The sequence below is a fragment of the Antennarius striatus genome, chromosome 20, assembly GCF_040054535.1.
Source record: "Antennarius striatus isolate MH-2024 chromosome 20, ASM4005453v1, whole genome shotgun sequence".
Lineage (NCBI taxonomy): Eukaryota > Metazoa > Chordata > Actinopteri > Lophiiformes > Antennariidae > Antennarius > Antennarius striatus.
In genome coordinates this window covers 9,468,960-9,495,561 of record NC_090795.1, presented here as the reverse complement: position 1 = coordinate 9,495,561, position 26,602 = coordinate 9,468,960, and the positions used below count along the sequence as shown (strand labels likewise).

Below are 26,602 nucleotides of genomic sequence, written 5' to 3'. Positions count from 1 at the left end.
TAGATTTTTCCTAAAATTAAATAAGATTTAAATAAATTAAGTAACCATCTGTTCTTTGTTCATGTTTGATTTGTTAGTAGGTAACATAATATACTGTACTGTTGATACTTAGACAGAGATTGCTCTAACTGAATGTGTACCAAAGATTATAAAGCAGGGGACTATAAACTGCATTAGCTGCTTGCCCCATGGATCTTTAGGGAACTTTAGACTCAGTATGAAATAATGTTAGCAGGGTTTGTCTAACATGTACTTCATGACAACAATATGCAATTTCCCCTTCTAATCCCCTGCAGTCAGGTATTATTATTGCAGGTATTAGATATGTAGACACATAATTATTTTGTATGTTTTGTGAGTGTGATCCTTGAGGCCAGGATGTGGTGAGTGGAACAAACGCTCTTCCTCTTGGTCCCAAAGCTGTTTGTTTGACTCCAGGCTTGTGGCTTTGATGCATTTAATTTAATTGTGTCTTCATGTCTTTGTGTTCACAGGCCTTCTCTGGGAACTCCAACTCAGAGAGTGCAGTTCGCCACGAGCTGCAGCAGGGAATCGTGGCGCGCTTCCTGAGGCTCGTCCCTCTAGACTGGAGCGAGGAAGGAAGAATTGGTCTGCGTATAGAAATCTATGGCTGCTCCTACTGTGAGTGCAGAAAACAAACACACACAGACTCGTAACCATGACTTTTGTATTTGTGTTTTTCTGCCTTAACACATTCACACGCATACTTACACCTGTAGTAACTTGTAAAACATTGTCAAAAAAATGACACTAGAAAATTCACATTCAGTAGGTACCTTAATATGTGCACTATAGCACTTACGTATTGAAAAGTAATAATTTTTTTAAAAATTGTAATTTCTGAACAGCAGAGTGACTATAATGATAGTTTATCGGGTCCAATCAAGTTCCAATTTTTTTTTTTTAATTCTGAGCTAATTTTATATGAAAATTAATCACAACTGATATGAAACCCTACTTGGACGCACACACAATGTGTAGAAATATGTGAAGCACAATTATCAACTGACAGGCACATAGACACACACTCACACACCATCTCATGCTTTCTAACAAATGTATCATCAAGGGAACTGACTCTCGCAGCCACTCTGCTCTCATCCTATTAAAGGCTGCCAAATTGATTTTGATAACACTTTTCAATTAAAGCTCAGCATAAATTACTGTTAGAAGTGACACACGTACATCTTTCATTCTACAGATGCGATTACACTGTGGAAATGTCTGCATGTGCACGTGTCTGCCTCTGCGTGAATGCAAGGGCATGTGTTGCATTCCTGTCAGTCCTCTCGCCTTTGTCTACATAGTATTCCAATTTTTTCATTTCCTCTGTCAAAAGAAAAGCAAGTCAGCAATGATAAGGATGACAAGATGTGGTTGAAGCACAGAGAGATGTGCACGTGTATACAGAGAACAAAAATTCACAGGATTCCAGCCCTCTCTAAGTTTATATTCTGTTCCCTCCAACAACTACACTCACTTTGATCAGGATAATTTGCCTTTACCAATAAGAGTTGTCTGTCTGACTTGCAGAGATTTGAGCAAATTAAAACAGACCATTATATTTTGAACAGGATCTGATAAAGGGCCAAAAAAATTTATCAATTATTTGTACACAAATCACTTGAATTGAAAAGACATCAGTTGAAAGGATGCAGTTTATTTCATTATTATTAATAATAATGATTCCATCTTTCTTATAGCTGAGGTTTGTGCTTCCCCGTTATGGATGCTTCTCTGCAGATGACCACTGTCACTGTTTAAAACTGAATGACTTCAAGCTCTCACAGCCCTTAACCATAACCATGATTGATCTGAGAACATTTCATGTATAACAAGATATACAATCAGCAGTCACTTCATTAGGGACACCTGTAATTTATAACAAAATCCTATACAACAGTTAATTCCTAAATTCTGATTTTCTGATTTTGTCATTAGTAATGGGGGTTTTTTTTTAATAACATCATAAAGGTAATGATTCATTACCATGAATTGACAGTGAATTCATGGTTTGTCCTGTTGTGTCACTGACAAGCATTCCATTCCGCGGTTTTTCTTATGCTCTGAACCTCCCACCTTTTTTTATGTAAATAGGTACGACAGCAGCTACAACCAGGGAAGTAAAAAACGAGAATGAGTTTAACTACTTTCCACCTCAACAGCTGCTCAGCCCAACATAAAGATCAAGTTATAACAAGTAAATCCGAAGATAAATGTACCAAACATTTTTTCAGTCTCTGAAGCACTGGGGACAGTCCATCACACAAACAATGATCGAAGCATCATATGATTCAGACAGACACCTCAAGCAAAATGTTGCTAAAGTATAACGAGAAGTATTCCACAGATGTGCAGAATGATTTTGCACTGCACAACAGTGCAGCTATTACATTTTATTGTACTATGTAATCATGAAGCTCAGAGGATGGTTTTCTTGAAAATAAGATTGCAGTTCTTTGTTCTCTTTGCTTTTCTTACTGCTGTACAAAAAGGGCATTGTTTGACTTTTGACAGTGTTTCACTACTGACTTATTGACTCGATGAATTTGAATCACACCAACTTGACCAAGGCTCTCAGGCACCACAAGTAGACTCGACAATAAATGTAATCCTTGTCTTTGTCTTCTGATTCTATACCATTTGACATTGTCAGAACTCTCAACGTGCTTATTATTGGTTTCAGTTTTCTTCACTTTTAAATTTGCTCAATTATTTTCACTAATTCTTTTTTTTTATTCTTTCACTGTGGAGACACTTTTAATGTTGAAAATGAACGCTACATAGATGGCACCATGTACTCAACTTGAGTGTGTAACACTGACTTTATTAAAGGAAGCGGGCAGTGAATTTCTCTCAGTATTATGTTTATATACAAAACTCTAACCTAAGCAGGCTGAACAGATTTTAGTCAATGTTTTTTGGATGTGTTGTAATTTTTTTTATTGGTGATTTCAGGGATGCGAAAAGAGATAAAATGTAGGTGTGCTTGAGCTCGAGGGGTCTAAAATTATCCATGTCTCACTCTGGCTTCCTTTATAGTTTTAAATTAGAACCTATATATTATTTATTATTACTTTTTTCATTATTTATAATTTCTTTTAGGCTTGGATACCTTGTCAGACAAGTTGACAATAACAGTGATTGAAGTAAACAACACGACTGTTCGGCAAAAGAAGAGTTTTTCTTTTTCTGACAGATATAGTGCAACAGTTGTCCACCACACCTTGACATCTGTCAGATGAGACACATAGTGAACGCAATAAATCCATAATCAGGTGAGAACATGCTTTTAAACTGCATTTTATAGAAGACACACACACACACACAAGCCCATGCTCTTTGCCTAACAGAGTGCGTCATTTCTCAGACTTGTCTGTCAGCTGTGTTTTGAAGCCAACAGTGCTCTCCAATGATTATGCTGTCACTGCTCCTTTCTTCAGCGTTCAGTCATAAAATGAGAACTCATACATTTGTCTCTTCATCTATCCATCCTTCACTCCTCAGCTCCCTGGCTCTCTCAGACTCAACTTTTATCTAAATGTTCTCCTGCTTCATGAGCCAAAGATGAAAGAGGAGAGAAGCACAGTGTTGGGCAGCGACAAAAGAAAATAGGATAAAAGAAGAAAACTCAAAAGACAAGTAGTAGGAGGAGAAGAAGGCAGATAAATATAGATGTAATGTTTCCACATAATCACGAAATATGTTGGTTGTAGATGTTATTAATTATGGGTGTTGAAAATGTATGATAATTAAATGTAATGCCATACATTATGTGTCATCTAGGATTGTACAATGAAACACTGTCTGTGCCAGAGCTAGAGACTGTAAAGTAGTTGGGCTTTGCCATGCTGTGGAATTTACATGCTCATTTCCATTTTGATTAACATAGGATCAACAGAAAATCAATTATTTCATAGATGAGGTAGGCAATAGTAGAGCTGGAAATGTGAGACAAAACAGGGGCAGGAACTGGGTGTGCAAATTTAATTTTCTGCACAAATGCAATCACCCTCATTCATGGCAAATTTCAAAAGAATGCAGGCGTATCACTGACTTCAACCTGTGACCCATTTATGCCAATAATTCCAAATCTGTTTTCAGAATGATCTATCACCATCATTAGCTATCTGGTCCAAGGACTGCATGTGTGCACTGAAGATTTGGTTATGAGTAGCATGTATATCTGTGAAAACAGATCAAGGCAAAGCAATCAGCTCAAGAAAAACTCATTCCAGGTTTTCTGAAATGTTATAAGTAGTAAATAATGTCTTTATTTTGTCATTTTGATGGCAAACTATCCCTAACATTTGTGCCAGAGCATTAACCAAGAAATTCAAATGAATTTCATTATTTTGTTATATAATAGTCAGAAATGCCAGTATACAACTTCCAATTAGGTGAAAGCATTAAAATCATTTAGACTAAAAATCTCGCACTGCTTGAGACCTTCTTTGTTGGTCACAGCCATCCTCATTTACTGTTGGTTGCCTTATGTCACAGGTCGCCATGAACAAAATATAGGTTGGCAGATGCTAGTTAGTTATACATGATGCAGGTGGCATATCTGTGATATCATGTAACAAAGGCTGATAATGGCAAAAAACAAAAATAATGAGCTATGAGTAGGTAGGCTGAGGTTTGCAGTTGATTGCAGCTCTTGTTAGCATTCAGGGAGTAAAAGTTTTAATTTTTCCTCAATTGACACAAAAGCCTTATACTTTTTTGTAATTTTTTCCATTCCTGGATATTCTATTCTTTCCTCCCTAATCCCGCCTGATAATTTACATTGCTCAACAGGCGAGTCCCGACCATGGTCACTGTAAACAAAATATTCTGTATGTATGGAATCCTAACTACAAGCGTGGTACTTACCTGCTGTAAAATTAATCGTGATTGGCCAAAACAGGTGCATTCCTGGTTTTCTTTTCATGAAATAAGAGTATAATAAAGCTCTTAGTCAATTTTAGTTTTGTTTGGTTATAGGTGTTTTGTAACCACTGAGACAAAGGATCATCTGGGAAGGACTGAAGTCAGAGCAAAGACAATATGTAATTTTAACCGCCAAACCATCCCATGAAAAATTGAGGGACAATTGAGGTCTTGCTGCATTAATACAGAGTTTTTATTCAGTGACAATGTGACTGAATTTCAAATTTTCATTTCATATACCTGTGACATGTGAAAATGTTTTACTAGGACTGTCCTATTTGTTTAAAAAAAACACAAATTGTATTGTAGCAATTCTACGATTTTTACTGCACAAATATTGTTTTAAACAATAAACTTTCCTTCGTGTTTATTGTTTTTTATTATTTGTTTTACTATCGGGGGAATGCCATTTCTACAAGGGTTTGCACTTAAGCCCCACACAGAAATGTCTTCCAAGATCCCTGTACACCCAGATCAGCAGAATTTGCTGGATTTACTAGTGTATGCATGCCAAAACAGTGATTGGTGATGATCGTTTCAGAATCCAAACCACAGAATAATATCTCAGTAGTGATGAAGCAAATCTTTATTGGAGAAATTTTAACACAGGGTCTGCAGAACAGGAAAACCCAGACATTGCAACATTAGCCATGTATAAGCATGCGTGAAGCGGGGCTGCTTCATCACAGTCATTTTCACTGCTGTGATATGATCGTTTACGTGACAACAGTATGGTAAGCATTTCAAGAATAACTCTGGAGCCCCTTTTCCAAAAGTTTGCTTTTTCAGGCCTGCGAATGAATGACCAAAAGCAACAAAAGTTTACTGTTTCCAGGTGACATTGTTACTGGTAAATGAACCCTGTCTGTAGCAGTCTATAGATGGCGAGTACTTAGAAGCAGCATCCACATAAATTCAAGATCTGATGTTTCCCAATAGAACTTGAATTGCAAAGAGGCAGTCAGTTGTGGCTGATCATTGTACAAACTAATTTGAAAATCCTGGTTGTCTCAATTTTTATTATAATTTAGATGTTTTCTCTGTAAGTCAACGCACCAAGCACTGTCACAACTACACAGTGTGTAACTTGACAGTGATGCATTGGCATCTGCTTCAGGATTAAGCAAACATTAGGAGGTCTCAACAGTCTTAACATCTACTATGGGTCAATCTCCCTATCTCTTTTTTCATTTGGTCCATGCATCTAACAACATCTGCAGGTGGTGGAAAGGCTCTGTGTGATTTTGGGCTGTCTTCCCACTCAGCTGAGCAGGCAAAGTTTTCCTGAACAGCACTAGATCTGCAATATCTCACAAAACAATTGGAAAACTGTCAACCACCATGACTATAAACGTCGAAGAAGACAATGATGAGAGGGGAGAGGATAGAGACCCGAAGACGCACAGACTGATGCGATGAAAAAAGAGTGGAGACTAAAGATAAAAGAAAGAAAAAAGGAGTAGAGAGGTGGAGTATAATAGACAAAGATGAAAGTATATAGTGAGAGTAAAAACTACAACTAGAACAAGAGTGATGGGAAAAAAAACAATCTAAGCAAAGGAAAGCTGTGTTTTTTAACCACTGAGACACAGCGTGGGATCATTTGGGAAGGACTGAAGTCAGAACAAAGACAATGCATAATTTTAACAGCCAAACCATCCCATGAAAAATTGAGGGACATGTCAACCACACATCACCACTTGCACAAACATTGAACGATCTGTGTATAATGGAAATGTTTCTCTTCGTATTGGGTCCTTTCATAGCTCATATTTTGACTTGTAATAATAGGGGAACGTAAAAGTGTTGCTGTATTAACACAGATTTTTTTATTCAGTGACAGTGTGACAGAATTTAAAATTTTCATTTCTTAAACCTGTGACATGTGAAAATGTTTAACTAGGACTGTCCTATTTGGTAAAAAATACAAATTCTATTGCAGCAATTCTATTTTTACTGCAAAGATTTTGTTGGCCTTTATTAAATTAAATACTTGACACTGTAATGGATGAATGTAATTTGCTATTTTATTGTTGAGAATATTGGACTTAGGTCTCCAAAATTCTTTTTTCTAATAACTAATTTTTCTATGTCTTATCATCTCACTCATGTATTTCTCTCTCTGTAGTTCTACTATTTTCATTTTTCTCTGTGTTTTCTAGGGGCTGGCGTAATAAACTTTGATGGACAGGGTGTAATCTCATACCGTTTTAAGGTACTGGACCGTCTCTCTAATCTATTCAGCATTACATTAACTAAAGCTCGAAAGTAAAGACTATACTGAGTGACAAATGTAATTTCCCCAAGGGGATCAATAAAGTATATCTCCTTCTTCTTTTTCTTCTTCTTCTTCTACTGTCAAACTCAGTCTAAAATATTATGGTTTAAAATAAATTTATATTTATGTAAATTATCAAAAAATTCTTGCATTTTCTAGGAAAGGTGCCTGGAAGTTTTGCATATTCTGAAAATAAAGTTTCCTTTTTCTTTTGTTTATTTATGTTTTAAATGAAACGTGTTATAGCTGGCGGGTCATGATGTTTGTTCACATCTGTGCAGGTGAAGAAGATGAAGATCATTAAGGATGTGATTGCACTGAGGTTCAAGACATCGGAGAGTGAGGGTGTGATTCTCCATGGGGAAGGCCAACAGGGAGACTACATTACCCTAGAGCTTTGGAAGGCAAAGCTGCTGCTACAGATAAACTTAGGTGGGCATTACTTGGAGAGCAAAACTGCTTGTGCTCCTAGATCCCTGTCATGCCAAAACAGTGTCATCATAGGCTTGACATTAATGCTTGTAATATTTTGCAATCATAATGTATGCCATGTCTGTCAAACTAAATAGGTACAGGTTGTAATGCTTTAACCTTTAAATAACAGCCATGTCAATTTAAATGCATGTGGAGCATCATTTATTATTGACCAGTTATGTTGTTGTCTGATATAGCATTTCACTGGAGGTAAATAGCTAATATAACTGTTTTATCAAAATTCAAAATCTTTTTGTTCCTGCTTGTCAATGACAGACATAAACAGTAGTTACTATATTAAAAGGACATTGAACACAACCACATAACAACAACGACAACAAGTTACTGTAATTGTGGTCACTGTCTAGTTGGATTGCAATCTACAATTGTCTGATCAACGAATATAACTTAAGTCTATACCAGTACAATGAAAGTTGGACTGTTCAAGACAATAACATTGAAAGCTACTGTTACTGTCAAAATAAGGTTGTGCTAAAAGGATTAAATTCCATGGTTATGAATAATCTTATGTGCATAACACACTGGGCAAACCCATTGTGTCATCAGTTTGCCTTTTATGAATTACTGATATAATGTCAAGTTATTTTTTTCTCATTGGGAAATTTTGTTTACAAATTTATTAATAATAAATGTGTTGATAGGTCTCCATTCAGGTTTCAAAATAAAAACAACTTTGTTAGCTGTTCATTGCACATGGTGTTTCCACTCATCTTTGAATAGATGTGCAAGGTCTGTGATTTGTAGTGTATTATTATGTTATGTTAATTACAGGAAGCAATCAGTACGGCTCTATCCTGGGTCATACCTCTGTGACCACCGGCAGTCTCTTGGATGACAATCACTGGCACTCAGTGGTGATTGAGCGCTACCGTCGGAATGTCAACTTCACTTTAGACAGACACACTCAACACTTCAGGACAAATGGAGAGTTTGACCATCTCGATTTGGACTATGAGGTGAGTGGCAAAGCATACTGTGTGTGAGAAGTTTGTCATTTACACACATGTGTTTGCATGTTTCTACGAGGAGATAATTCTTTTTCCCTAGTCCTGATGTATAGGTGACTGGATACTTAAGAATAAATATATTCACATTGCCTGAACAGAATTTTGACATTTCTGTTATTCTGCTGTACATTTACTCTAAAAAAAATGGTAATCACTCACTGAAAAAAAACAATGTATTAAATTCCTGGCTTACTTGGAGTCCCTGGAAGATTTTCTGGTTAATAGTGTGTCTTTTATTCAGATGTCATTTCAGTAGTAATAGATCAGAGATTTTAGGCGGAGTAAAGCAGCTTTTTTGACTTCATTGATCTGGTTAAAATAATACAAAGTCAAAGTCAGTTTTCATTTGAACCCTCTCAAGTGCTAGGAGTAAGGGCAAACGCATATCAACGGGGTAACGGACTTTGAGACAACACTGGAGCTCACGCCGTGCTGTGATTGTCTGTTTGTTCACCCTTGTTTTTTAAGCAATCTCTCTCTTTGTCTCTTTCATCACCTATATCATCAGGATTGTTTTGTTTTTTTCATTTGTTTTTTGCAGGTTATAGTTTTCGCACAATATAGTTTCCGCTGTTCCACAGTTGCAGTGATAGATAACACAGAAAATGAATAGAACCGGTTCGGTCATGCAATAACAGATGCGTTTTCATTGTCTCGTAATCCTGCCATTATTTTTCCAGAAAAAGAAAAAAAACTCTGTGATGGCAAACACTAAAGCACAGTGAGTGAAAGGCTTGTAGCTAATTTAAATGCAGGTCCTGTCATTTTTCTATGCCCACAACAGCCTGCAATAAATATTTAGTAATAATTTAGTTTAAGGGGAAAAAAATTTGTGTATTTTTTAAATAACTCAAATTGATCTATAACTTACCCAGTCTGCTCTATACAAAGCCTGCTCTAACCATAACCTCTACTGTCTTCTGAGGATTCTATGAAATACTATATTTTATTCTAAAGAGAAGGCAAAAAAAATAATGAATGCCAAACGGTTATCTTTCAGTCCTCCATGATATCTGTAGTAATACACATTGCACAATTAATCAGAGTTCATTTTATGTCAAGAAAATTTGTGCATCCCAACATGCAAATATGCATCCCAAAAGTAAAAACAGTATACCATATAACAATATACGTTAGAAGTGTATGCAAGGATTGTCTTGCTAATAGTACAATATAAAAACTAAAGTATTAAAATGAATCTGTTAATTTTAATACTTTTATTAACAACATCATAACATAAAAAAATGAGTACAATTATATATTAGTTTTATCAAAATGTTAAAGCCTGGTATTCATTAAAAAACATTTTTAAATATAAAGAAAGATATAATACACTTTGTTCTTTTTTTCACTTTTGCTTTTCCCTCAATAGTTTTCTTTGCCTTTGATTCATATATTTTCCTGTGGACACTGCACCAAGCTGACAGTCTCCTCCACACACATTTCAGTAATAGTTGTCTCTCTTTCTTCATTAACTTCTGATTGTTTTTATGCAAGAAAGCACTCATTGTCATTTGCCTTTGCTCCAACTTTTGCATCAGTTTTAGAGGCATAGTGACAATCAATCAATCAATCAATCAATCAATCAACCTTTATTTGTATAGTGCTTAATCACATCAGCAGACATTTCAAAGCGCTTTAACAGACAAATAAACCCCGTAGGTCGCTTATGCTTGCTCTGGGCGTCCTACTAACTCCTCGCTCTCACTGCAGCCTGTAAAACGAGCAGATGTTGTGTTGCCATTTGGTCAGTTTTCATAAGGCAAAATCACGCAGGTGAGTCTGGTGAATAGAAAGTCACGCAAGAGAGTTGCTCAAGATCAAAACATAAATTTTGAACCTGGAAATTACTATTAAGTGGAGAAATGGAAAAATTGTGAAGGTTTTTGTTGAATGGAAGTGCATTCAACGAAAATGCTGTCTGACGATCGTGCGTCCCTGTCAAAAAATGTGCGTCAAAGATGCAAAGACAAACGTAAACGAGAAAACTGATAATTAGCGTAAAAGATACAATCATCAAAAAAATCCATTTTCAGTTTATGTAAATTAATCTTTGAATGAAGATGGATATGGAGGAGAGAACTGGAAATACTGTGTATTCACAAGCTCTTCATAAAAAAAAATCTAATGAAGGGTCTAGTGAGAGCATTGTAACAGTATACAAATATATATGTATAGTTTCCCCATGAAAATTAGAAACTAGACTAGCGCCTGCTAAAATAATATTTCAGCTTTTGCTCTGCTTAATTCTCTGAAATTTCTCTTTTTCATTCTAAACAGTTTAACTTCAACAATCAATTCACACAGAGCAGATGACACGACGTGAGGTGTAGAAAGACTTGCAAAGTCACACTTGAATGATGTTTTAGGCATTCTACATCACAGTGTGTCTAAGTGTGCAAAGTAGTGGGTTTAACACTTCGAGAACTATAGAACTTGAACAGTTTTGTTTCTACGTGTTACTTTCTCCCATGTGCATGTCTCAAAATATAAGTACAACAAAATCTCATGATACACATACCATAGGGTAGTCTCATACTTTGTAACATGAACTTGTTGAAAACACATTGTGAATTCTGCTTTAGGACCCTTGGGCAGTCCTGATGTCTGGCACAGAATACAGTATCTAATAGTGTGAGCTGCCCACCCGCAAACGGTTCTTGGTTCCAACGGGAATATATGATTATTTTAGGCTTGTGAGACAGACTCCATCATTTTTAATTATGTATCATATTCCTAAATTATGCTGATTATTTTCCTAAACTTTGTTCTTTACCTGTGAATGTATGCTTTTGTGATTTTATTCTTCAATGCTGTTTGCAGCTAAGCCACTTCTGTATGCACAGTTCATCTACACCACACAGGAAAAGAGATATTGGTTTTTACTCTATGCTATAATGCTAATCCATACAACTCACATAATTAATGTCAGCCTGTAGTGGAATACAAGGAGTTCAGATGATAATACTTAAAGTAGGAAATTGATTTTGCAAGACATAATAGGTGTGAATTGCTTTTGTTTTTGCATAATGTCAGTGAGTCCAGCATGTGTAGCGGTGAATGTTGAACAGATATACAGGTTTATGTATGTGTATGCATTTGAGTTTGTATTGATGTGTGGCAGATGACCTTTAGCAATCACTTATATGGCTGATCTGTTAAACTGTGATGTACAACATTGTCAAATATAGTGTTAGCTTACAATAAAAGTTAATCAAAACTTAGTGTTGACTTTAGGAATCTAGGGGAATCTATAAAAGAAGTGTATGTGTCTGTGATGAACACTGAAAGGATTCCACCGGTGTTACTGCCTGACTAAATCTCAAATAACAAACGTGACCAGCTTTTACTCAGAAGGTGCTGCTACACTCTAATTTGTTTGTGTGCATGTGTGTTTCCATGTGTGCGTATGTACATTGGTACATTTTCTGTTCCCACTGAACACTGTCAACTAAAGATCCGGGTGCATTTGTGTCTACCCTTGGCATTAATTACAAGGACTACTGGAGCATCACTGCAGAGAGATATAAGAACACACAAATACACGTATACACTTATTGGACAGACACGTATTGACTGGTAATTGCACACCGCCCTCCATCATTTGGCTCTCCTCAGAGATCAGAGCAACGTCTGAAGAAGAAATGGGCATGTGTACCACTGTAGAACAAATAAAATGTAGAGTGGATTTTCATGGTGTCTGTTTTGCAGCACTATCCACTTGCATCACTATATACAATGAGGAGCATATGTTTTTACACCCCGTGTGATTTTACAAGTTCTCCCACTTAGAAAATAGGGAGAGGTCTGAAATATTCGTCACTATTAGAGAAATAATCTTTAAAAAAAATCTTTTAAAAAAATCCGCAAGTCACATTGTGTGATTCTTTAATGATATATTTGTGTGTTACTGGGGTCCATAAGTATTTCCACCCATGACAATCAGCAATAATTATGACTCTCAAAGAGCTGTCAGTTCACCTTAAAAAAGTACACCTTTACCCTACGACTAACCACTAACCCACCACCTCTTTGAGCTCATTAATGTCACCTGTGCACCCCAGAGTCAGTCATAATCCAGATGCTACCATGAGGAAGACCAGACAGCTTTCTAAGGCACCAAAAAGCTGGAAATGGCTATGGGGCAATTGGGAAGCAGCTTGGTGAGAATAAATCAACTGTTGTTGCAATTGTTACAAAATGGAAAAGGCTAAACATGACTGCTAATCTACCTCGGACTGAGGCTTCATGTAAGATCTCTCTTTGTGGGGCATCACTCGTGGTGAGAAAAGTGAGGAATCAGCCCAGAAGTACACGGCAGGAGCTGGTCAGTGACCTGAAGAGAGCTGGAACCACAGTTTCAAGGGCTACTGTCAGTAGAACTCAAGGGCGTAGTGGTTTAAAATCACGCATTGCACAGAAGGTTCCTCTGTTGAAGTCAGCACATGTGAGGGCCCGTCTCAAGTTTGCCAGGGACCATCTGAATGATCCAGAGGGGTCAAGGGAGAAAGTCATGTGATCAGATGAGACCAAAATGGAAATTTTTGGTGTAAACTCCACTCGTCGTGTATGGAGCAAAAAGAAGATGAGTACAATCCCAAGAACACCATCCCAACTGTGAAGCATGGAGGTGGAAACTTCATACTTTGAGGGTGCTTTTCGACAAACGAGACAGGACAACTGTACTGTATTAAGCAGAGGATGGATGGGGCAATGTATTGTCAGATTTTGAGCAACAACACCTTTACCTCAGTCAGAGCATTGAAGATGAGTCATAGCTGGATCTTCCAACATGATAATGATCCAAAGCACACAGCCAGGATGACCAAGGCGTGGCTGCGTAACAAGCATATCAAGGTTCTGGAGTGGCCTAGCCAGTCTCCAGACCCAAATCCAATAGAGAATCTTTGGAAGGAGCTGAAACTTCGTGTTACTCAGCGACAGGCCCCAAACCTGACAGATCTAGAGAAGATTTGTGTGGTGGAGAGTGCCCAAATCCCTGTTGCTGTATGTGCAAACCTGCTGAAGAACTATAGGAGACATTTGACCTTTGTAATTGGAAACAAAGGCTTCTCCACTAAACATTAGCACTGATTTTTTTTTCATGGGTGCAAATACTTATGAACCCCAGTAACATACAAATAAATCATTGAAAAATCCTGCGATGTGATTTCCGGATGGGTTTTTTTAATATATATTATGTCTCTAACAGTTGAAATGCATCTATGATGAACATTTCAGGCTTCTACTTATTTTCTAAGTAGAACAACTTGCAAAATCGCAGGGGGTGTAAATATGTATGCTCCTTACTGTATATACAGTATGTCTGTGTGTGTGCGTGTGTGACTAAAATAAGATTGCACTGCCTGAATAAAAGATTATTCCATGTTTATGTAGTTTTAGCTAATCAAAGGTAAAGAAAGCTATAATGTGTATAATTTACACCTTAATCCCTTCTGGCTACTTCTGTGTTTGTGAAGCTGAGTTTCGGGGGGATGCCATACAGCGGGAAGCCAGTGGGAGGAGGACGAAAGAACTTTAAAGGCTGCATGGAGAGCATCAACTACAATGGAGACAACATCACAGACCTGGCCCGACGAAAGAAGCTGGACACCTCTAGCTTTGTAAGCAACTATGACATTGTCACATGTACTGCACATTTACATATACCTGTACATATTCGAACCACTCAAAGGCTTCCATATTATTTTAAAGGGTCCTCAAAAGCTTCCTTTCAAAGGTTAGTTACTGTCACCCTAACTTTCATTCTGACCTAACTGAGGGGTAAATTATTCATCGTACCACAATAGTTTAACAGATTCATAATTAATCAGACAGAAGTGACCCACCAGTGGCCTCTGCATGTGTTTCCTTCCTGCCTTTGTGCCCCCTCTTAAAATTGTCACTTAATTCCAACCTGCTGACAGAATTTCAACTCTGCAACATCTGTGGAACAGGTTGCTTTCAACCTATGTCAACAGAATCAAGACCAAACTAAATGCCTTGCCTCACTTAATCAATATGGATGACTCCTCGGTGCACATTAAGCGTTTTGCAATCCTTAAGTTAGTTAATGAAGAGCCTTCAATAGACTCTCTCAGACTGGACAGCCAGTGTCTCTTTATCAATCTTACGTGAGATTACTGAACAAGGGAAAGCAGTAACCAGTTTATTAAAGCTGCACCTCCATGTCTCTCTGATGACTCACACAGCAATTCATAACTCCAAACAGATGTACTTGCAGATTTGAAACATGCACACACACAGGCACATACATATACACACACACACACACACACACACACACACACACACACACACACATGGAGGCAGAGCCAATCACAAACCATGTTTAGTTGGGAAGGCAGCTCTCACTATTGAGTGTCTCCTAATGATTTGATTAACCGCATAAGGCTGGAGTAGCTCAATGCTAATTAGTACTAAATTCTACAATAACGTTTGTTTTTCTCCAACTCAAAAACATCACCTTGGTTACTGTTCAGCTTGTTTTTTCAAGGCGATAACACATCCAACAGAGCCTTTTCTGTTATGTGAACAAGCAAACATCAGTCTTTCAGCAGAATTTCGGTCGGGAACATCTGACAGTTAACATTCAGACTTTAAGCAAAGCATCAAAAGCCTAGTGAATAAATAAATGTCCTCAAGAATTGGGGCATTTTAAAAATTTTTACTTCTCTAAAAAGCCAACATTAAACAAATTGTTTTCATTTTTACTTTTCTCTTTGAAAACCAATTGACTCCTTGCCATTATTTCTTTCTGTTGCTGTCCATTCTAAACATTTCCCTCTGCAGCGTAACCTCTCCTTCTCCTGTGTGGAGACCCACACCTTCCCGGTTTTCTTCAATGCCACCAGTTTCCTGCAGCTGCCAGGCCGAGCCAATCATAACACAATATCTGTGAGCTTCCAGTTTCGTACATGGAACCCTGATGGGCTTCTCCTATTCAGCAATCTTGATGATGGCACGCTGGAGATCTCCCTAGAGGACAGCAAAGTTGTAGTTCACATCAATTTGACAATGGCGACCAGCAACAACCGAGTCGACCTATTGTCTGGTGAGTTTGTGCAAGAATAAGCAAGTAAATTAATCCCATCCAATCTTTTAGTTTTATTTTTAAAAAGTTAGTGTTATGGAATCAACAATATTTCACCATGTATGTTTTACTGTACAATGTTTCTAATATTTGGTATACATTAAGGCAGTGGTTCTTCACCTGGGTTCGATCGAACCCTAGGGGTTCGGTGAGTCAGTCTCAGGGGTGTTTTTGTATACACGAATCACTGTGCATGTTTGACACATTGTGTCAATTAGTGATGACATGCCCCCCTTAGCCATCATTGGCTGCAGGTGATCATGCTACATCGATTAGCCTACCTGTGCTACATGGGATTTTGCGCACTCAGTAGTCGATTTATGCCTGTCATGATGGTACGTCATCTGATTGCTTTCTTAATATTTTAATTCATAGTAACTATGTTGAGCAAAAAAAGAAAGTGGTCGGACGAATATGTGCAACGTGAATTTACATGTACTGTATAACGGAATGTGATGAGAGGCAGCGTTCTGCATGATTTGCAATGTCAAGTTGAGTAATTATAGTCTCGCACTGACAAAAATAAAGGAACACTTCCTTAAGCTTGCATGGAAAACAAAAGAAACAGACTTTGCTGTGAAAATGACACAAGTGTAGCTTTTGACAAGGTGAAGCCACTCATATCTGAACTGGTCTCTCAATAACAACGGCAGAAGTCACACTGATTTGCAGGTAGGTCATTTCATGTGAGTTCATGCACTGTCTTGGTTTTGTTCTTTGAAGAAGGTGACATTAATGCACAATTTATTAAATACACCAGTATAACATTTACTTATGTCTTAAATTTGGGAATTTTTTTTTTTTTTTTTACTAAAGAAGGGTTCAGTGAGTGAGCATAAAAAACCAGCAAGGTTCGGCACCTCCAACAAGGTTAAGAAACACTGCACTAAGGCAATGCTCACATTTGGATACTTGCTGTAAAACAGCTGTATTTACAGTTGGGGGATGCACTGACAATGCACCACAAACTCTTGCAACTCTTTACTTAAGGATTGTTATAATCACTATAATATTCAATTCAATTCAACAGGGGGCCCCAAACTTCCCTTTCCCCAGCCACATCCACCAGCTCTGACTGGGGGATCCCAAGGCCTTCCCAGGTCAGTGCTGAGATATAATCCCTCCACCTGGTCCTGGGCCTGCCCCGAGGTCTCCTCCCAGCTGGACATGCCAGTTTAGATCAGGGAGGCCATTCCTCCCAATCACGCCTTCCAGGTGTCTCCATCATTGCCAACGTGTGCATTGAAGTCCCCCAAAAGAACAATGGAGTCGCCTACAAGGATCCCATGAAGGATGTCATTTAGGGACCCCAAGAAGGCCGAATACTCCAAGCTGCTATTCAGTGCATGTACACGAACAACAGTCAGATTTTTCCATCCCACAGACTTAAGGCATAGGGAGGCGACCCTCTCATCCACCGGGGTAAATCCTAAAACAGTGGCGCTCAGCCGGGGGCTGAGTATCCCCATACCCGCCCTGCGCCTCACGCCTGACGCAACTCCATAGTAAAACAAGGTCCATCCTCTATCCAAGAGTTGGGTTCGAGAACCAAGGCTGTGCATGGAGGCAAGCCACACCAGATCCAACTGGTAACGCTCCACCTCCAACACAAGCTTCAGCTCCTCCCCTCCCCCGTGAGGTGACATTCCACATCCCCAAAGCCAGCTTTTGCTGCTCGGGTCCGGTCCGTCGTGATCCCCTGTTGTCACAGCCACCCATATGGCAGCGCACCCGACCCCATCGATCTGCCCTACGGTTGGTGGGTCCACAAGGATGGGAAAAATCCATGTTGCCTTTTCGGGCTGAGCCCAGCCGGGCCCTGTGGCAGAACCAGCTACCAGGCGCTCACTAACGGGCCCTCTGTCCAGACCTGGCTCCAGACATGGGCCCCAGGCTTCCTCCAGACAGGGTCACATTTTTCTGTTTGCCTTGGGTGACCCTACAAGGAGTAAAAGACTCCCGACAACATAGCTCCCAGGATCCATAGGTCACACAAACCTCGCCATCACGATAAGGTGATGGTTCCTTGTCCACGTTTCTTCATTACAGCAGCCTGTGTTGATTTATTTTGTCTCGAATTAACTCTAATTGTAGATCCATCATCTACTGTACAGATACATACACATACAAAAATACAGTTAATTATTCACCATTAAGGTAAAATACTGTCATATTTAAATTAAAGTTTGATTTTCAAAAAGTGTGAGTTCATTTCACTTCCTGCAATTTCCCCACCTCTCTTAACATTACCATTCCCTTACTCATAATTTTGTGATACTCATTCGTCCTCTTTCCTTCACTTTTCTTTTCCTTTGACACACTCATTTATTCTGTCCACTGCTGCTTTAATAGGCCATTATGCCCAGGGGTAAGGATTATTACAGACTTACCCTCTAGGCTAATTGGGCTTGAGCCTGCGATTACATCAGTATTACTAGAATATACAGACACACAAACAGAGAATCTCACACTCTAACTCAGGCTCCCTTCTTTTGATTCTGTTATTAGTATCTCTATGAAAGTAAGCCACACTGGCTTCTGGCTTCAATAACACAGTGGGAGCTACAAAGACGTATAATGAAATGCTTAGTCCCTTTTAATGGTTAATACACTGGGGAGAAGCATGTTGATGCACAAATACTTGGAAAAAGAGATTCAGAGAAGAGGGGTGGGGGTTCATGCAGAGATGGGACCATTTATTTTTTTCTTTCCACAGTGGGGATCATTGATTTATGAATCTTTTTAGGGGCAGCTTATTCAGACATATAATCACATATTTGCTGGAGGCAGAACTACAAAGACTTATTTCACTGATTTTTTCTCTTGTGACTTATAACCCATTGAGCCACCTAACAGTGTCATGCATTTGTGCCATATGTGTCAGTAAATCAAACAAAGTTGGTTTAGACTAGTTTTAACACAACAGGACACCATAGAGCGCATTTAATGTCTTTAGAGAAAGTGCATTTTCTGATATTTACCACAACCACAGTGTGAGTGATGTAATATAGGTGAGGAAAAGCGCCACAATAATTAAAGTACAGCTGACTTATATTTATGTCATTATTTGCACTTAGACCTAGTACCCTAGTTTACTATTTTTATTCCGTTCTAGATTTCCATTTTTAAATGAAATGGCAAATTGATGGAATTACTGACGGCCACTTTAGATCCTAACATCTGACAAGCTGGGTTTTTTTCCTCAGGATGCTCAAAGTGAGGTAAAGATACAAAGAAGTGATGGACATTTCACTGATTAAATGAAATCAGGATGAGGATGTGCAATCTCCTTTCTCCTCGAACAAAAGTTACATCAGCTGTCTGTTTGTGTGTGTGTGTGTGTGTGTGTGTGTGTGTGTGTGTGTGTGTGTGTGTGCGCATGCGTGTGCGTGCGCATGCGTGTGTGTGTGTGTGCGCGTGCGTATGTGTGTGTTTTGTAAAAAGGAGATATTCAGGTCTGCACCACAGATAATTCTTACAATTTTTGTGCATGTCTGTATTATAATGGTAACTTTGGCAGTAATAATTTATCATTTCCGAGGTAGTTACTTCCAAACCTCCCATGAATCAGCCAGCACAGTAAAAAAAAAATGTGAATAACGGCTTCTTGTGTCAGATAGAATTCAGTCATATAAATATATTTTTGGTGGGTCCCAGGTCATGTACTGATTTTTTTTTGCCCTGATAGTTGGTAGAGCAGAGTACATCTCCTCTGCTACTGGGAACTCCATAAAGAAATCCCGCATCCATTCAGGCATTATTCATAATGTATCTCTGTGTATGTGGTGTGTATGTGTGTGTGGTGTGTGTGTGTGTGTGTGTGTGTGTGTGTGTGTGTGTGTGTGTGTGTGTGTGTGTGTGTGTGTGTGTGTGTGTGTGTGTGTGTGTGTGTGTGTGTGTGTGTGGTATATACAGTATGTATGCCAAGACTGTGACCTGCAGAAATGTTTCCTTTCCTGAGCAAAAAACTTCTGTCATTTCCTCCACTTCTGTCACACCAAAAAAAAAAGACTGAAATTAAAGGGGAGATGAGGCCTTTGAGAAAACTCTGTGGACTGCTGATGTCTCCTATCGGTGCATGTGTTGGTGCATTAATAGACGGTACTTAGTTGAGATTCCTGCAGGGACTCTGATCTAATTCTTCCATCACTTTCCTATTACTTACTCATCAACTCTCCAACCCTCTTCTCTTTTTTTTCTTATCAGTCATTTGTTAGAAATAGAAATACAGTATCCAACGGTTTATTTGGAGCAGGACTGGAAAATATTGCCTTGATGGTTGCACAACAGGACCAAAGCATGTTTTGATGTGCCTAACTATAAATCAAGTCCCTATTTTCCACAGTACCCACCATGACATAATCCAATAAAACAAAGCTGTTGAAGAAAGGGATCCTTTACTCACTGGTGAGTGTTGGTATTTATCTTTGACTCTGTACGAGTTAAGGTTTCTATCCTCTGATCACCTCTGTTGATTAATAGTCAAATTATTGGGTACAAGCATTGTTTCCATGGAAACAAATCTCACTGCCTCCAGTCCTTTTGAGGAGACAGAGAAATCCAATTTGCTAAGGTGTCACCAAGTGGGGAAATACGTTTGTGTTTTAGTTTCATTGTCAATTAATAAAAACAGTGACAGTTAATCTTAATTTTGATATGTTGCTGTAATTTAAGAAAACATGAAAATATGATTTTTCTCTTAGCACCTCCTCATGAGCTTTTGATCGGGAATGGAAAAATGAAGACAAATATGATGGGCAATTTAGTGGCACTTATTCTGAAAAAACAAAATAATTCTTCAAAGATTATGATCAGCATTTGTTAATTAGAAAATCTATTGTCTCACTTTGTCACAAAAATAACATTTTAATATATTTATTTTCCTTAATCTATTATTATAATTGTTTTTATTATTATTATTATTATTAGAATATAACTTTTTTTAATTAAAACATTTATTTAATGCAAGGACTTTTTTCTCCCTATTTTTTTTTTTTTTTTTTTTTTTGGTATAGCAGAGGAAATTTGTATCACTGCAAATTGTTCACAGTAAGGGGCAAAGCTCATTGTACAATAGAATGATGCAACAAGTAGGATAAACTGCTAGATTCAGCCGCCTCTAAGCAGAAATATTTTATCATGGTAAAACTGTTTGTATGTTCTTACAATCACGCTCTTTCGCCCATCATCTCAGCCAGAAGTAATAATGTCAGTTCCTTTGAGATGCAGATATACTCATATGAACACAAGGTCACTTACACTGCCTGAATAGGAAGCATAAGACATTACAATAATTTAAAGGCCTGAGGCAAAACTTTGAAGGGAAAAACATAGTACAGGCATCCTGATTATAATGTTATATTCTTTCATTCCCCCAGTGTGTATATCTGTGTGTACCCGTGTGTGTGTTTGGCATATTGCTATTCGTGAAGACTTACAAAGTTCCATGGAGGACCAAATATTTAGGAGTTCAGAAGATGGGGGAGGATTGATTCATGAACGCCAGAGGGACCCATAAATTTATAGCAGACAAAATTCATTCATATATATACTGGATCAATATGTTATAGAAACAGGTGGAGAGGATAGGAGAAAATACAGTATATGGGGAGAGAAACAAAGAGGAGCTGTGAGGATGGAGAAGGAAGAGAGGAAATAGCAAGTAAATAGAGAGTAAGACAGAAGGATAAGGCTTCAGGAGTAATTTTCACTCTCTGTAAGATAACATTTGGCAACAGCCATAAATAATGTTCCTTTCATGTGTAATGGGATAATCTGAAGATTGGTTTATATAACTTTATGATGTCTGTGTAATCAGCATCTGGTTCTGAGAATTTGACAGGTGTTCACTGGGGTGCATCCAGTCTACTGTAAGTCACACTTCTGTTCTCTATTTTATCATGGGGACTCATTATTAACACATGGAATGTTCCCGTTTGATCTTTTTTTTTTAAAACAAAAACATTGACAGTCTCATTGTCTTCAGTTAAGACCTTGTAAATTATGTATTCATCTCCTACTTTTGGTTTTACTATTCCTTTTTAATACAGATATTTAACAATCGTTTGATGTATTTTTCTACTGTTTAAAAGAAAAGTACTGTATTCCAGTAAGACAATGGTAATGCATTCGTTTCCATATTATCATTTTAGTACAGTAGTTAATTGGCATATAATCTTGAATTGTTTATCCTTGCACTATTTGGTTTCCAAAAATCATTAAGGATAAATAGAAGGTCTTTGCATTTAGACTTAGTATTTTCTTCATAGTCTTCCTCCTCTCTGGACCCTAACATCCTGTCTTGTGGATAGATCCCTTGCATTCTTCCCCATGTCCAGGACTTCATCGTAAAAACTCTAACATAGCTTTAGTGGGAAAGAATAACAACAACAAAAAATCATGTCCATTAAATACACGCCAAGTGCTGACTCTGTTTTCTATGCATCAATTCAATATTACTGCACAAGACCTACAAAATTATTGTTCTGCATTGCTCTACTCTGATAATTATAAATATGATGACATCTGTTGTTATTGCCTGTGCATAGGGTATAGGCATTTTAAGAGGACTTCCTTTTTTTTTCAAGTTGCATTTTTCTTTTCTTCAATTTTAGTTGATTAAGCAAGAAGTGTCCATTCAGCTGCAGATAGCTATAGCTGCTATATAGTTCCATCTGGTTTAGATATATCAATACGCTACTGGCACATTTAACTGTAGAAATACTAACATATAATTATATCCCCATAAAGGAGTGATAGAAAATGTTTATATCTGGATTTTAAAAAAAACTGTTCAAGACAATTTTTGACTAATGATTTCCTGAAATACTTCCTTTGCTAAATTGTTTTAAAGCAGTTACATAGATGGGCAAAACGTGCAAATGCCGTATTTGTGACATTTGCATGCATGGAAGTTTTTTTTTAACATAAAGCAGATTATTATGGACACATAAAGCATCTGCTGGCTCATGTGCTCATGGAATGTCTGAGGGTCTGAAAATCACATTTCGAAGACAAACAACAAGTGAATTTAGATGTTATGATAAAATTATAGCAGATTTTATAGCTTTTTGCATTATTAATCATCCAAACACTTCTCATTGCATTCTGTCTTGAATACACTAGTGAGTAGTTCAAGTTAATTGTCCTGTGCAATGCACTGACTGCTGACTGCTACACAGCTTGCAGGGAAAATGGCTTCCATCCTTTTGCTCATGTAGTGATATAAAGTTGGATTTAGAAATATCAACTTCACTTTCTTAAGTTTGTGTTAAGTCACAGAATTATCATTTCTGACTAGATAAGCAAAGTGTGTGTGTCTACCTATCAGTGATTACAGCTGAATATTTCTATGCATGCAGTTTAGCTACATTACATTAGCTACATTATTCTTTGCATGATCAGATCCATCAACATCTTGTTCGCCACATCTACTTCCTTCTGTTGGATGGTCATCACATCGGACAACATCAAAAATGACTGAATGTTGTAGGGAAAGATCGCACTTGGCACCATAAACCATTTACTGTTGTAATGCTGAACTAGAAAACTGACCTCTGTTGTGAGGTGTTACTAGTAGTGACTGGTAACATGTTTTGTCTGGAAAGATTAACTGCAGTTGCACAGAAAAATGACTGCTTGTGTAAAATGCAAATAAAATGGCAATGAAAAAAAAGGAAGTATATGATTGTTTAACAGAGGTGTTCAGAGCACCAGGTTTTACTTTATGTAGAAAATCGTCTTAGACAAATGGCATATATAAAAGATATGAGATATCAAACTCTCAGTGTCAGAAGAGCAAGAAACCAGAGAAAATATTCTGCACCACGCGTCATCATAAAGCCCACAGTTACTTGCAAGACGCATGTAGACAATGTTTCCTCTTGTGCAGAAAACATTATATTCATAATGAAAAAAAAAACCTCATTCAGAATTTTTTTTGTATATTGTTTTGCTGTAAATTTATCATTTAATATGATAAATCTGAAAATAATGTGAATAATTAAAATATGTTGATGGATGACAGCAACAGAAGTTAATCAGGTCATCGTGCTATATTGTAGATTTTAGCAATGTATGCCTCTGACTTGGTTGAATGCCCTGCCACTTTTGATCACTCTGCTATAAATAAGTGGAGGTTCAGTGCTGAATGGTCTGAACTGTCCTGAAGTGTTCAAACTATCAGAAAAAAGCCACCTGTTGAGAATATCTAAACCTTTAACTCAAAGATAATTGGAGCAAAAAGGGAAAAAAGAAAAAACAACCTTTTTTCAAGCTAGAAATGGATTTGGAAACGTATAAATTGTTACCTTTGGTGGGAAATGTTTAAAACCCAGATGTGTATATTTAGAATTCATCAAAATACTTGCAACTGTCTTTTACATGTCACCCATTTTCTTCTTGGTGAGCTGTAGTTCACCCTGATAGCTGTCATCTCCTTCTTCTGCTCCTTTGCCTTCTCCTCCCTGGTTGTCACTCTGTAAATCAGGAATGCCAGTTGTGCTCCTTGTACTAGAACCATAAAAGTCAATCATTTCTCAACTGCACTTTTTAGATTTTCCAGCATTACCAAGTATATGATTTTGGTAATTACATACTAGAAATCAGTTCCTCGCCCTCCACCGTTTTTTTTTTTTTGAGCTTAGTCTGAGTCACTTCCAGCTCCAGTGTAATTGCTGTCACCTTGCTTTCAGTGGCTGTCAGTCTTGAACTCATCACTGATATACCGCAGGGGATGAGGATGAACTTCTGTAAAGTGAGGCTGTCTAAAGCAGCGTTCTATGGCATCTTCACAAAAATGCTTTTCTTGAGTTTTACTGTCTATTGTTGCTGAAGTGACCGTATTCAACTTATATCCAGTTCACAGAAGCCTTTTTTATTAGATTTTCTGGGACTGCTTTTATTTCCTAACAAAAGTGTATCTCCAAAAGATTTTATACCACAGCATTTTCAAAGTAGACTAGGGAGACTAAGCATAAGCCTGTTCTAAAATATTTTTAGATTGATTGTATTTCATACTTGTGTTTTGTTACTGCATATTTAGGCATACTGAAGCAATATTCAAATGGATGCTATTTGCTTACAAGCGCACATGATGATTGGCAAAATTATTAACTAATAAAATCTCCATTGTAACTTCTAAGGTAACAATATTTGATGGGCGGCATTGGGGTTCTGGGTTCATGTCTCGCTCTGTGCGGAGTTTGCATGTTCTGCCAGTGTCTGCGTGGGTTCTCTCCGGGTTCTCCGGCTTCCTCCCACCTCCAAAAACATGCGCTTCAGGTTAATTGCCAGTAGGAGTGAGTGTGTGTGTTTGTCTGTCTATGTGTGGCTCCGCGTTGCACTGGCGTCACGCCCGGAGTTTTCCCCACCTCATGCCCTCAGTCAGCTGGGATAGGTTCAAGCCCCCCGGATTCGGTCGGGATCTGTTCATGAAGCAGGTCATCCACCCAGAAGTCAGGTGCTATCTGCACAGAAAGGAATCAAACCCGGAACTTTCTTGCTGTGAGGCAAACAGTGCACCACCATGCTCACTGCACCACCATGCTGCCTGGTTGTGTAATTAATGATTGAAATAATAAACACACTCATAAATTCATTTTTTAAAACTGCTCTTCCCTGTCTGGATAGTCAAGGAGCTGGAGCAAATTGTGGACTAAAGGTGGCGTGACAGGTCACCTGTTTATCTCATAGACAACTAAAGAACCATTCACACTAATTTACTTCTATTAGCAACCTAAACTAATAGTTTACCTATATTGCATGTCATTTAACTGTTGGATGAAGCGAAAAGATTTGGAAACCATTCAAAACGTCATTCAGTCCAGCTGGAACATCAGAGATGACATCTGTTTGCCTGTCTTCTGTCTCTTTATATCAAATGTTTAATGTCTGGGTTTGCAATTCAGCCATAGTACTCCTCAACTCCACCATCTCCTACATGACTGTCTTTCAGAGCTGTCAGCGCAATCTAGACATCCATCAACTGTAAGCCTTGGCCAGCGCCTCTGCTCTTTCCTTGAGTCCATGTCCCAGACGGATCGAACAGCAGCACCAGCTGCACAGCAGTCATTGTAAAACCTTGGATTCAGCTGGAAACAACTATTTTCTCCAAATAACAACAAGTGTTATTAGTAATGCAGGTCAAAGAAAGAACATTATAATTTATCTTGCAATATATTCTCTCATCAAGGTCCTATGTAACCAAATTTAGAAAAATAATCGTCTGTTGCAATGTCTATAGTTTTACGTAAAAGCATCATCTCCCTTAATAGCTGTTTGTTTGTATGCATTGTTTATTTTAAGTTTTAACGGTTTATTTTTTTGACAGGGAAGACATTCAAACCACAGCTTTTTGACTTTTTAATGAGAATTTGAGATAAGGGTTTGAGATTAATAAATCAGCAAGAAATATATGTATTTTTACTCCATTAAAATAAACAGAGCAAAATGAGAGGGGATCAAGGGTGGCATTTAGCTGACATATTGTACTCAATTAAAAATTAGAAGCTTTTCTGTTGTGTGATCCATTGTGGGCAGGGTAAAACTGTTGCCTCACAGCAAGAAAGTCAACTCTATCTGTGGCCTTTCTGTGGAAAGTTTGTTTGTTTGCTTGTTCTCCCCGTGTCTGTGTGGGTTCTGTCAAGATTTTTCCCACCACTAAAAACATGTAACATGGGTGAATTGGCCACTTTAAACTGTCTGCAACTATGAGTGTGAGTGGGTGTCTGTGTGGCCCTACAAGAAACTGGTACC

General features: G+C 37.9%; 1 protein-coding gene across 2 annotated transcripts in view; it reads left to right on the top strand.

Moving 5' to 3' along the window:
- Positions 1-26,602, top strand: part of cntnap2a (contactin associated protein 2a) — a 290,692-nt gene that overhangs the window by 151,438 nt on the left and 112,652 nt on the right. For both annotated transcript variants that reach the window (XM_068304178.1, XM_068304177.1), the window contains exons 4-9: positions 495-642; positions 7,116-7,168; positions 7,513-7,663; positions 8,498-8,682; positions 14,214-14,357; positions 15,547-15,808. In XM_068304178.1, the coding sequence (XP_068160279.1) occupies positions 495-642; positions 7,116-7,168; positions 7,513-7,663; positions 8,498-8,682; positions 14,214-14,357; positions 15,547-15,808 (943 nt within the window). The remainder of the gene's footprint in view (positions 1-494; positions 643-7,115; positions 7,169-7,512; positions 7,664-8,497; positions 8,683-14,213; positions 14,358-15,546; positions 15,809-26,602) is intronic.